The sequence below is a fragment of the Entelurus aequoreus genome, linkage group LG21 (assembly GCF_033978785.1).
Source record: "Entelurus aequoreus isolate RoL-2023_Sb linkage group LG21, RoL_Eaeq_v1.1, whole genome shotgun sequence".
In the NCBI taxonomy this organism is placed as follows: Eukaryota; Metazoa; Chordata; class Actinopteri; order Syngnathiformes; family Syngnathidae; genus Entelurus; species Entelurus aequoreus.
In genome coordinates this window covers 11,668,145-11,681,647 of record NC_084751.1, presented here as the reverse complement: position 1 = coordinate 11,681,647, position 13,503 = coordinate 11,668,145, and the positions used below count along the sequence as shown (strand labels likewise).

The window sequence follows — 13,503 nt, the reverse complement described above, 5'->3', positions numbered from 1 at the left end:
TAAGCATATTGCAAAAAAAATTAATACCTCTGACCATGCCAACTTTTAAAGGTAATATTTTTTATTTTAAGAGAGTATTGCATATCAATCAATCAATGTTTACTTATATAGCCCTAAATCACAAGTGTCTCAAAGGGCTGCACAAGCCACAACATAATATTGTGAGAGTCCAGTCCATAGTGGCTCTAACATAATAGTGTGAGAGTCCAGTCCATAGTGGATCTAACATAATAGTGTGAGAGTCCAGTCCATAGTGGATCTAACATAACAGTGTGAGAGTCCAGTCCATAGTGGATCTAACATAATAGTGAGAGTCCAGTCCATAGCGGATCTAACATAATAGTGTGAGAGTCCAGTCCATAGTGGATCTAGCATAATAGTGTGAGAGTCCAGTCCATAGTGGATCTAACATAATAGTGAGAGTCCAGTCCATAGTGGATCTAACATAATAGTGTGAGAGTCCAGTCCATAGTGGATCTAACATAATAGTGAGAGTCCAGTCCATAGTGGATCTAACATAATATTGTGAGAGTCCAGTCCATAGTGGATCTAACATAATAGTGTGAGTCCAGTCCATAGTGGATCTAACATAATATTGTGAGAGTCCAGTCCATAGTGGATCTAACATAATAGTGTGAGTCCAGTCCATAGTGGATCTAACATAATAGTGAGAGTCCAGTCCATGGTGGATCTAGCATAATAGTGTGAGAGTCCAGTCCATAGTGGATCTAACATAATAGTGTGAGAGTCCAGTCCATAGTGGATCTAACATAATAGTGTGAGTCCAGTCCATGGTGGATCTAACATAATAGTGTGGGAGTCCATTCCAAAGTGGATCTAACATAATAGTGTGGGAGTCCAGTCCATAGTGGATCTAACATAATAGTTTGAAAGTCCAGTCCATAGTGGATCTAACATAATAGTGAGAGTCCAGTCCATAGTGGATCTAACATAATAGTTTGAAAGTCCAGTCCATAGTGGATCTAACATAATAGTGAGAGTCCAGTCCATAGTGGATCTAACATAATAGTGTGAGAGTCCCGTCAATAGTGGATCTAACATAATAGTGTGAGAGTCCAGTCCATAGTGGATCTAACATAATAGTGTCCATAGTGGGGTAACTATGTAGTAACTAGTAAGTAACTTGTATAGATTACCATAGTAACTAGTATATCATGCAAAAGCGCAGATTCCAACCATTGAAATACTTTCTATAGTTGAAGACTTACGGTCATTTGAAAACATCACTGCATATCACAATGGCAGCTACACTTTCCATCTTAAAGATGTAAAAAAGTGATTTGGGAATGTCCGGCGGGCCAGAGTGAAACGCTTAGCGGGCCGCATGTGGCCCCGGGGCCTTAATTTGCCCAGATATACTGTATATACTAACAAGCATATTGATAAAAAAGAATACCTCTGACCATGCCAACTTTTAAAGGTAATATTTATTTTTGTATTATTTTAAGAGAGTATTGCATATCAATCAATCAATGTTTACTTATATAGTCCTAAATCACGAGTGTCTCAAAGGGCTGCACAAGCCACAACGTAATATTCATTTGTATTTTTTCAAATTATTTTAAGAGAATATAGCATATTTAAACCACTTGTTTGAAAATGCATGGTTTATCTGCGAAGTCGCCATTGCTACATGTTTTTGTACTACACGTACTGACCACCAGGGGCAGTCACGGCCATCTGGGTTAAGTGGATTCTTTTTAACTACACAACAACGAGCGAGTACATAAAAGCTTGACGTCATGCTTAAACATTAGTTTGTGCACAGAACCAACAATATTTTTACAAAAAAAAGAAAACGACAGTTTTCCAGAACTGCCAACTAAAAAAGTGTTTTACCGCCGCTGCGCCATGTGCGAGTGCGGCATACGAGCGCTAGAGTGCAGTAAAGAGCAGACATGATTGTTTACTTCCTGCTGACCGCAGCAGAGATTTAACTAGTCAGCTGACAGGTGTGCGACGTGCTAGTACGTTAGCTTAGCTTACATTAGCACTTTAGCGTCCGTTTTTGCTCTGTATGTTTTATAAAGATGTTATTATGAGGCCGACAGCGTGACTTTTATGCAACCGTCGTTAGTTTTAGCCTAGCTTAAGAGCGAGCCCAATGGAGGCTATACGAATGTTAGCTAAGCTAGCAGGTCAGGGAAGTTGTTAAGTTAGTCCTCCATGTTGGCTCAATGGCAAGAAGCGAGCCGGGCAATGGAGTTGATATTCGGGGCAGCACAGACAAGCTGACAGGTGGTGGTGGTGGAGGTGGACACAGTGATGTTGTGCCGCTGGAGGCGAATGGCACATCCGGGGAGAAAGAGGTGGACAAGTACGGCTTCACAGGAGGAGCCCAGCAGTACCCAGGACTCTCGTAAGTGTGTTCATGCGCCCAGACAATTATGATCGCTTCTGAACGATTAATAGAAGACAAAATGACGAACAACTGTGGTGATTTTTTTTCTTACGTTTTCCTTGTTTAGGTAGGTCTCTAGTAGGGATGATGTTTGTTAAATTATCGAATCCTCTTATTGAACCGATTCCTTATCGATTCTCTTATCGAATCCAGTAGGTTGTTGTATATGGAAAAAAAACACACAATTAGGGATGTCCGATAATGGCTTTTTGCCAATATTCTGATATTGCCCAACTCTTAATTACCGATACCGATATCAACCGATACCGATATATACAGTCGTGGAATCAACACATACTTGCCAACCTTGAGAAAACGGGAGGGTTGGCAAGTATGAATTAACACATTATTATGCCTAATTTGGACAACCAGGTATGGTGAAGATAAGGTCCGTTTAAAAAAAATTCATAAAATAAAATAAGATAAATAAATTAAAAACATTTTCTTGAATAAAAAAGAAAGTAAAACAATATAAAAACAGTTACATAGAAACTAGTAATTAATGAAAATGAGTAAAATTAACTGTTAAAGGTTAGTACTATTAGTGGACCAGCAGCACGCACAATCATGTGGGCTTACGGACTGTATCCCTTGCAGACTGTATTGATATATATTGATATATAATGTAGGAACCAGAATATTAATAACAGAAAGAAACAACCCTTTTGTGTGAATGAGTTTAAATGGGGGAGGGAGGTTTGTTGGGTTGGTGTACTAATTGTAAGTGTATCTTGTGTTTTTTATGTTGATTTAATAAAAAAAACAAAAAAACGATACAGATAAAAAAACAAAACGATACCGATAAATTCCGATATTACATTTTAAAGCATTTAATCGGAACATACTAGACAACTTGTCTTTTAGTAGTAAGTAAACAAACAAAGGCTCCTATTTAGTCTGCTGACGTATGCAGTAACATATTGTGTCATTTATCACTCTCTTATTTAGTCAAAATTATGAAGGACAAACTGTTAAAATGGATTATTAATCTACTTGTTCATTGACTGTTAATGTCTGCTTATTTTCGTTTTTTAACATGTTCTATCTACACTTCTGTTAAAATGTAATAATCACTTATTCTTCTGTTGTTTGGATACTTTACATTAGTTTTGTATGATACTACAAATGTAGGTATCGATCCGATACCAAGTAGTTACAGAGTGATACATTGGTCATAATTTTAAGTTCTTGTGTGTCCAGGGACATATTCTGAGTTTATGAATATAATATAAATGTAAAAGAAAAAAGATTTTGTGACGTACCTGTACTTGATATCATTACAGTGGATGTCAGGTGTAGATCCACCCATGGCGTTTGTTTACATTGTGACGCCGGTGAGCTTCTAAGAAACTCACTTTATTTGTTGCCATGGAAACAAGGATTAGTGATTTAGAAGTAGCTAAAACACTGCCGACTGCGGATGGATGTTAGCTGCAAGCTAGCTAGCCATGTCTTAAAGCACCTCTTCCTGAGGGCGTTTCAGTGTTATAACTTCACCTTTATCCTTACTTTTTAATCCAAAATGTGTCCGTTCTCCCTTTTCTGTCTACACACTGGGTCTGCTTGTAAGTACTCTGTGATTGTGCGCTGCCGAACATGCTCCTCTGCTGGTAAAACCAGCAATGTCATGACGTGATGACGACGCGCCATCATGCCTGTAAAAAAATGTTTTTGAAAAATGGGGAACCGGTAATTTTTAAACGGAGTATAGTACCGTTTTTATACCGTACAACCCTAGTTTGAATAAAGGAAAATACAACACTATCTAAATAATGAATCAAATCTTTGGCATACCACAAGATGGAACCCACGTACGTTTGAGAATCAATATATTAGAGAATAAATAACAATTTCTCTCCAAAGTGCTGAAGAAATCCCCACTGACGTGCTAAGGCAGCGGGAGGCCAAATGGCTGGACATGCTCAACAACTGGGACAAGTGGATGGCCAAGAAACACAAGAAGGTCCACAACCTTAAATTGAAACCTGGGTTTTTTTCTAAGCTCACCAACCTGGGAGGCTTGTTTAAGTTGTGCAAGGTTTGTTTTTATTGTGTTTTATTTGGTTGTGTCATCAGGTGAAAGAGCGCTGTCAAAAGGGCATCCCTCCCTCGCTGCGTGGTCGGGCCTGGCTCTACCTGACAGGAGGCAAAGTGAAAGAGGAGCAAAACCGGGGCAAGTTCCGGGTCAGAAACACTTTTTTTTGTTTTTACGCAGGACAGAATTTAGAATCAAAATGCATATTGAAATAAAGCAAAATAAAAAATTGAAGATTTATATGACATCTGCTAAAATATAAAATAATAAAGTTAACAGACGTTTTTGTTTTAAGAAACGGAGATCTGCTACAAATTTAATTTTATATTTTATTTTATATTCATTTTATTCATACAAAACCTGTCATTTGTGTGAATAACACACAGTACAGTACAGTACAGGTTAAAAGTTTGGACACACCTTCTCATTTCAATGCGTTTTCTTCATTTTCATGACTATTTACATTGTAGATTGTCACTGAAGGCATCAAAACTATGACACCAGTGAAGTGAAAACCATTTCAGGTGACTACCTCTTGAAGCTCGTTGAGAGAATGCCAAGAGTGTGCAAAGCAGCAATGAGAGCAAAGGGTGGCTATTTTGAAGAAACTAGAATATAAAACATGATTTCAGTTATTTCACCTTTTTTTTGTGAAGTACATAACTCCACATGTGTTCATTCATAGTTTTGATGCCTTCAGTGACAATCTACAATGTAAATAGTCATGAAAATAAAGACAACACATTGAATGAGAAGGTGTGTCCAAACTTTTGGCCTGTACTGTACATGTTACATATCAGGCTACAAATTATAACACAATGGTGCCTTTTAGGATCTGGACAGCCAACCAGGGGACCCCAAATGGGTGGACATCATCGAGAGAGACCTCCATCGACAGTTTCCCTTCCATGAAATGTTCTCAGCTAGAGGAGGACACGGGTGAGCCCTGATTGGCTGGCTGCGTGGCGCAGTATCTAGTCCATGATGCATTTTATCTGAGTCTGTTTTGGCCAAAAATGCAGGCAGCAGGACTTGTTCCGTGTGCTTAAGGCGTACACGCTGCACCGTCCCGAGGAGGGCTACTGTCAGGCTCAGGCCCCTGTCGCCGCTGTGCTCCTCATGCACATGCCTGCAGAGGTAAACACCTGATGGTGAAGTCAATGATCTCACATACAAGCCATTCAAGTTAACCCTTTGCTCACATGACCACACTGTCTCCAATAGGATGCTTTCTGGGTTCTTGTACAAATTTGTGAGAAATACCTTCCAGGGTACTACAGCACGGGGCTGGTAAGATGCACTCTCAGCTGTTTTGAACCCATTTAAATGGATAAAGAATGAGAATACACACAACTTAGGTCTGTTATTTACATCATTAGGTACACTGTCTAATGATATAGTATGATGACTGACACTGTTGTAGAGGTATTTGATTGATTGATTGAGACTTTCATTAGTAGGTTGCACAGTGAAGTACATATTCCGTACAATTGACCACTAAATGGTAACACCCGAATAAGTTTTTCAACTTGTTTAAGTCGGGGTCCACTTAAATTGATTCATGATACAGATATATACTATCAGATATATACTATCATCATAATACAGTCATCACACAAGATAATCACATTGAATTATTTACATTATTTACAATCCGGGGTGTGTGTGTGTGTGTGTGTGGGGGTTAGGTTTGGTTGTTATCATCAGTCATCAACAATTGAGAACATAGAAATGAATATTGGAACAGTGTAGGTCTGACTTGGTAGGATATGGACAGCAAGTAGTGGACATAGAGAGAGAGAGAGAGATAAGAAGGCATAAGAAGGTGAACTGGTGGAGGTGAACTTTTATTGCGGTTTTGAAGGAGGATAGAGATGCCCTTTCTTTTATACCTGTTAGGAGCGCATTCCACATTGATGTGGCATAGAAAGAGAATGAGTTAAGACCTTTGTTAGTTCGGAATCCGGGTTTAACGTGGTTAGTGGAGCTCCCCCTGGTGTTGTGGTTATGGCGGTCATTTACGTTAAGGAAGTAGTTTGACATGTACTTCGGTATCAGGAAGGTGTAGCGGATTTTAATTTAACAGTATGTTTGCTATTGTGGATGTAGTTTCAAAGCCCCGGGGGGCCAGATCTGGCCCGCTGCGTTATTTAATGTGGCCCGCAAAAGCTTTTAAATTAGAGATGTCCGATAATATCGGACTGCCGATATTATCGGTCGATAAATGCTTTAAAATGTAATATCGGAAATTATCGGTATCGGTATCTGTTTCAAAAAGTAAAATTTATGACTTGTTAAAACGCTGCTGTGTACACGGACGTAGGGGGAAGTACAGAGCGCCAAAAAACCTTAAAGGCACTGCCTTTGCGTGCCGGCCCAGTCACATAATGCTACGGCTTTTTACACACACAAGTGAATGCCAGGCATACTTGGTCAACAGCCATACAGGTCACACTGAGGGTGGTCGTATAAACAACTTTAACACTGTTACAAATATGCGCCACACTGTGAACCCACACCAAACAAGAATGACAAACACATCACCGGGAGAAAATCCGCACCGTAACATAACATAAACACAACAGAACAAATACCCAGAACCCCTTGCAGCACTAACTCTTCCGGGACGCTACAATATACACACCAAGCTGCTGTTTTGAGGCATGTTAAAAAAAATAATGCACTTTGTGACTTCAATAATAAATATGGCAGTGCCATGTTGGTATTTTTTTCCATAACTTGAGTTGATTTATTTTGGAAAACCTTGTTACATTGTTTAATGCATCAAAACAAAATTAGGCATAATAATGTGTTAATTCCACGACTGTATATATCGGTATCGGTTGATATCGGAATCGGTAATTAAGAGTTGGACAATATTGGATATCAGCAAAAAAGCCATTATCGGACATCTCTAATAAAAATGTATCAGACCTCTCTGATTGTGGTTTGTGTTGTCCTCCCTGCAGGAAGCCATCCAGCTGGACGGAGAGATCCTGTACGCTCTGCTGCGGCGTGCGTCTCCCGTGGCCCACCGTCACCTCAAGCAGCACAAGCTGGAGCCCATCTTGTACATGACGGAGTGGTTCATGTGCGCCTTCTCGCGCACGCTGCCGTGGGTGTCGGTGCTCCGCGTCTGGGACATGTTTCTCTGTGAAGGCGAGACGCTTAAACCAAACAACATTCTTTCTTTTTCGTGTTGTCAGCTCTCTCTTTCTTCCTCGCAGGAGTGAAGATCCTCTTCCGAGTGGGCCTGGTTCTCCTCAAACGCATGCTGGGATCCCAAGAGAAGGCGAAGGCCTGCCGAGGCCTCTATGAAACAATGGAGCGTCTTAGGGCCATACCTCCGCAGTACATGCAAGAGAGCTTTCTGGTGCAAGAGGTGAGGTGCTGTTTTTACTCCAGCTTGCATCATTCTTTCCTATTGATTAGGGGTGTAACGGTACACAAAAAATTCGGTTCGGTACGTACCTCGGTTTAGAGGTCACGGTTCGGTTCATTTTCGGTACAGTAAGAAAACAACAAAATATAAATTTTTGGGTTATTTATTTACCAAATTTGCAAAATCTTCCACCAAAAATATTTTTCTTAGTGGAATATTTGATGTGAAGTAATCGGAACCTTGGATAGGTCAATAATTCACAATAACATTGATTTTGATTCAATATTATGTTTTGAGTGTTCGATAATATCGGCCTGCCGATAAATGCTTTAAAATGTAATATCGGAAATTATCGGTATCGGTTTTTTATTATCGGTATCGGGTTTTTTTTGTTTTTTTTGTTTTTTTAAAAATTAAATCAACATAAAAAACACAAGATACACTTACAATTAGTGCACCAACCCAAAAAAACTCCCTCCCCCATTTACACTCATTCACACAAAAGGGTTGTTTCTTTCTGTTATTAATATTCTGGTTACTACATTATATATCAATATATATCAATACAGTCTGCAAGGAATACAGTCCGTAAGCCCACATGATTGCATGTGCTGCTGGTCCACTAATAGTACTAACCTTTAACAGTTAATTTTACTCATTTTCATTAATTACTAGTTTATATGTAACTGTTTTTATATTGTTTTACTTTATTTTTTATTCAAGAAAATGTTTTTAATTTATTTATCTTATTTTATTTTATATTATTTTTAAAAAAGGACCGTATCTTCACCATACCTGGTTGTCCAAATTAGGCATAATAATGTGTTAATTCCACGACTGTATATATCGGTATCGGTTGATATCGGTATCGGTAATTAAGAGTTGGACAATATCGGATATCGGCAAAAAAACCATTATCGGACATCCCTAGTTTTGAGCAATGACAGTTTGAAAGAAAAAAAAACAGCTTTGTTTTATTAGTCAACATTGCAACTTTTTCTAAATTACATTTAACCTTTAAGCTTTTTTATTTCACTTTTGTTATGTTTTTGTTTATTTTAATAGTATTTTTAGAATGTGCCGTGGGCCTTTCAAACATTAGCTGTGGGCCGCAAATGGCCTCCGGGGCACACTTTTGACACCCCTGCTATAGATAATAAAAAATTAAATCTGATAAATCTATGGATAAAAAGCAAAGCCTGGCGACGCATGCGCGTTTATCATAACTCTCTCACTCTCTCTGTCTCTGCCCCTCCCTCACCAATGCTGCTGCGCGCACAATTTGTTTTGTTTTTAACCCCTTCTTAACCCTGAACGTACATTGAAAATACATGCAACCCTAATTCAAAATACCGGACATTTGAGGCATTTAAGAAACTCCGCCCTGACAGCTCCGCAAAAGAGGACATGTCCGGTGAAAAGAGGACGTATGGTCAGTCTATCCTAGCCTGTTAGCTGCTAGCATGCCATGTGTTGTGCCTCGGTGTGCATTGTTTACACAACGTACGTTACGCTACTTAATATGTCCGTGTGGAAACTCGTTCGGTACACCTCCGAACCGAACCGGAACCCCCGTACCGAAACGGTTCAATACAAATACACGTACCGTTACACCCCTACTATTGATTGATTGATTGAAACTTTTATTAGTAGATTGCACAGTACAGTACATATTCCGTACAATTGACCACTAAATGGTAACACCCGAATAAGTTTTTCAACTTGTTTAAGTCGGGGTCCACGTAAATCAATTCATGGTATTCATTCATTGACATTATGTGCGATTCAGATCCTAGACTTGTCCGTGTCAGAGAAAGACATCGAGAAAGAACACTTGGCACAGCTGCGACACTGGAAGGACTCCCACGGCGACCTCCGCTACACGTCGCCTCCCAGGATGCACGGCGCCAAGGCCGTCATGGCCGCCGAGCCGCCAAGCAGACAGGATCTGAGGCAGAGGCCCACCATCGTCGAGGAGCCCCCCCCGGAGGACGAAAGGGACAACGCTAGGAAGGGCAAGAAGGAGAAGCGGAAGGGGACTATTCTGCCGACACAGGAGACAGAAGGTCCTCCCTCGCGTCTCGCTGAGCCCTCGCCGCTCCCCTCACCAGCACAAGTGTCCAGGGAGAGCATAGGCAGCGCGGTGCACGACACCCATCTGTAGCCAGGTGAGCACGCTCATCTTACGAGCGCCAAAGATCATGATTATCAGTCCGTTACCGCCATGGACAGTGGCACATCTGCTGGTTTATAAATGTGTAATTCCCTTTGAACAACAGCAGGTGGCGACATTGACGGGCAGTGCAGTCACGGGTTTTTCCACTACTGACCTGCAACTGCTACTATTGATGGACTGTGATCATGTCTCGGCAGACAAACATGGAGTTACGCAATCACCGGCTACATCATTAGGTAGATATTTCAATAAGATACTGCCTTAATGAAGACAGCGATGATCAGATTTGATTGACTCTGTCAGAGAGGCGTCATACTGACAAATATGCCTGCCATTGTTGCCTCATTTTGGTTTCTAAATAAGGCAAATGTAAGGACTTTGGAGTCAGATTCAATCTCAACTTGTTTGTAATCTAAAGAAGTAAAACAGTGTACTTGCACACTACATACAAAAGTACATTCTATCCTATCTGAAGGCAAAACATAATATGGATTAGAGCATACCAAATACAGATGTTGAACTATGCTCTTTTGACACTGCTCCTAATGTTGTGGCCGGCGACGCTCCCATGCACTACCTTCCATCACCAGCAGACATTAATACATGAAGGTATTTGTGCTCGGCAGCATTTTTGCGCTACCGTTAGCCAAAGATTTTAAAGACGCTTAGCCATGTGTGGGAATGAAGCAAAAAATGCAATGAAGTCTAAGGATGTTACTGGAAAACCACATTGTTGTCACGCAAGCACAATCCTGTTTAACTTAATGTGTTGCTGGGAATTTCTACTGTTTAGAAAACAAACGCAGTCCAACGAATGTACACGTACTCCGATTATATTTACATTGCACTTTTGGGGGGGGGGAATCGATATATACCGTATTTTTCGGACAATAAGTCGCTCCGGAGTATAAGTCGCACCGGCCGAAAATGCATAATAAAGAAGGAAAAAAACATATAAGTCGCACTGGAGTATAAGTCGCATTTTTTGGGGAAATGTATTTGATAAAAGCCAACACCAAGAATAGACATTTGAAAGGCAATTTAAAATAAAGAATAGTGAACAACAGGCTGAATAAGTGTACGTTATATGAGGCATAAATAACCAACTGAGAACGTGCCTGGTATCTTAACGTAACATATTATGGTAAGAGTCATTCAAATAACTATAACATATAAAACATGCTATACGTTTACCAAACCATCTGTCACTCCTAATCGCTAAATCCCATGAAATCTTATACGTCTAGTCTCTTACGTGAATGAGCTATATAATATTATTTGATATTTTGCGGTAATGTGTTAATAATTTCACACATAAGTCGCTCCTGAGTATGTCGCACTATGAAAAAAACTGCCACTTATAGTCCGAAAAATACGGTACTTACAATCATGGGATCAACCATGAACATGATTTATCGATAAGCTTTCTGTACAAACTTTATGAAGGGAATAACAGTGGAGGGTATTGGACTGTGTCTCAATCAACACTATTTCAGGATGTAGTGCTTTGTGTCATGTGTAGATGGCGCCACTGAGCTGCTCCTGATGCTAACGGTAATAATGCTCATCACTAATTGGTGCAATCCAATAACAGGATGCTGGGATGCTAAAGTATTTTTCTATCACACTGCTTGGTTTGTAAATGAGTTCAACAAAAAGGCAACTGTTTTATATTTACATTTAATAAATGAAAATAGCTAAGTGATTTGATTTTGCAGACTGGTTTGTTCAATGACTCTGTTTAATTGCTCTAATTAAGAGAAAAAAGGACAAGCACACACAGGGCCAAAGTCCAATAAGACACCCTGTGTTAGTTAGCATTCATCCTCCGCCCTCCCTCGCCCGCCGCACTTCCTCCGACACCTGTTGCTCCGGCTCTTTCAGCTCGTGCTGGGGAATTTGCATGTGAATTAGGGCCAATTCCCACAGCGCCGTCCAGTGCGCCTCACTCGGCCTTTTAGCCTCGTTTAGACGCCTGAATGGAGGCGGGCTGACTCCATGATGGAGATCAGCTGCGCTACTGCAGGATTAAGTCGGTAAATGAATTTATTGATCGCATACACGGTTCTTCTATGTGTTAAACTTGCTCAAACACACATTAGAATGTCAGCATAGAGCGCAATTTCCAAAAAGAAGCTACCACATAGGTGACGGCAAAGAAGAAATGTTGCGATGATAACCACAGAACCAGACAAGAAGGGCCTACCGCTCAGTCCTGGCAGCTCAGTACGACATGGCTGATGGTAACAAATAAAAAAATATGCATCAAGTATGTTGCTTTGTTTAATCCCAATGTGAAGAGACTCTCCTCCCAAGTCTCCCTCTGCATCTTGTTCCGGTCACCTTATCAGCAGGTAAGTGGCACACACTCGTTTTACACTTAACAGTGGCTAATGTCTTTTTTAAAAAATGGTTTTCTTACAGAGACTGACCTCAGCAATCTCTTCCTCATAGTTGCTAAGCCCTCCAAAGGGTGAGTACACATGATTTCAATATAAACAATATGTTTACACTTTTTGTGTAACAGTTTTAATAATGAGTACACATTGGGGATAGGCGATATACATAACAACATGTTATTTGTTATGTACAAAACAAAATCCAGTGAAGTTTGCACGCTGTGTAAATGGTAAATAAAAACAGAATACAATGATTTGCAAATCCTTTTCAACTTATATTCAATTGATCAGACTGCAAAGACAAGATATTTAACGTTTGAACTGGTAAACTTTGTTATTATTTGCAAATATTAGCTCATTTGGAATTTGATGCCTGCAACATGTTTCAAAAAAGCTGGCACAAGTGGCAAGAAAGACTGAGAAAGTTGAGGAATGCTCATCAAACACTTATTTGGAACATCCCACAGGTGAACAGGCTAATTGGGAACAGGTGTGTGCCATGATTGGGTATAAAAGCAGCTTCCATGAAATGCTCAGTCATTCACAAACAAGGATGGGACGAGGGTCACCACTTTATGAACAATTGCGTGAGCAAATTGTCGAACAGTTTAAGAACAACAATTCTCAACGAGCTATTGCAAGGAATTTAGGGATTTCACCATCTACGCTCCGTAATATCATCAAAAAGTTCAGAGAATCTGGAGAAATCACTGCACGTAAGCGGCAATGCCTGTGATCTTCGATCCCTCAGGCGGTACTGCATCAAAAGCGACATTGGTGTGTAAAGGATATCACCACATGGGCTCAGGAACACTTCAGAAAACCATTGTCAGTAACTACAGTTGGTCGCTACATCTGTAAGTGCAAGTTAAAACTCTACTATGCAAGCCAAAGCCATTTATCAATAACACCCAGAAACGGCGCCGGCTTCTCTGGGCCCGAGCTCATCTAAGATGGACTGATACAAAGTGGAAAAGTGTTCTGTGGTCTGACGAGTTGACATTTCAAATTGATTTTGGAAACTGTGGACGTCGTGTCCTCCGGACAAAAGCGGAAAAGAACCATCCGGATTGTTCTAGGCGCAAAGTG

General features: G+C 40.2%; 2 protein-coding genes across 3 annotated transcripts in view; both read left to right on the top strand.

Annotated features, from left to right (window-relative positions):
* Positions 1 to 1,858: 1,858 nt before the first annotated feature.
* Positions 1,859 to 11,713, top strand: LOC133638905 (TBC1 domain family member 10A-like). 2 transcript variants are annotated; one of them, XM_062031938.1, is made up of 10 exons: positions 1,859 to 2,380; positions 4,286 to 4,385; positions 4,499 to 4,606; positions 5,290 to 5,396; positions 5,480 to 5,594; positions 5,682 to 5,747; positions 7,427 to 7,616; positions 7,685 to 7,839; positions 9,629 to 10,007; positions 10,119 to 11,713. In XM_062031938.1, the coding sequence occupies exons 1-9, from the start codon at positions 2,199 to 2,201 to the stop codon at positions 10,001 to 10,003; spliced, it is 1,398 nt and encodes a 465-aa protein (XP_061887922.1). In that variant the 5' UTR covers positions 1,859 to 2,198; the 3' UTR covers positions 10,004 to 10,007; positions 10,119 to 11,713. The 2 variants fall into 2 exon arrangements, with proteins under 2 accessions (XP_061887922.1, XP_061887921.1); XM_062031937.1 differs by having other exon boundaries at positions 9,629 to 11,713.
* Positions 11,714 to 12,167: 454 nt separating this feature from the next.
* Positions 12,168 to 13,503, top strand: part of LOC133638906 (apelin receptor B-like) — a 37,965-nt gene continuing 36,629 nt past the window's right edge. Inside the window, exon 1 of the transcript XR_009823699.1 lies at positions 12,168 to 12,488. The gene's annotated coding sequence lies outside the window, so the exon portion shown is untranslated. The remainder of the gene's footprint in view (positions 12,489 to 13,503) is intronic.

What these genes read in the sequence shown, in the direction of transcription:
- LOC133638905 (XM_062031938.1), top strand. Translation starts at nt 2,199, where the DNA reads ATGGCAAGAAGCGAGCCGGGCAATGGAGTTGATATTCGGGGCAGCACA. An exon ending in CAGCAGTACCCAGGACTCTC is followed by an intron (nt 2,381 to 4,285) that starts GTAAGTGTGTTC and finishes TTCTCTCCAAAG; the next exon opens with TGCTGAAGAAATCCCCACTG. An exon ending in TCATGCACATGCCTGCAGAG is followed by an intron (nt 5,595 to 5,681) that starts GTAAACACCTGA and finishes TGTCTCCAATAG; the next exon opens with GATGCTTTCTGGGTTCTTGT.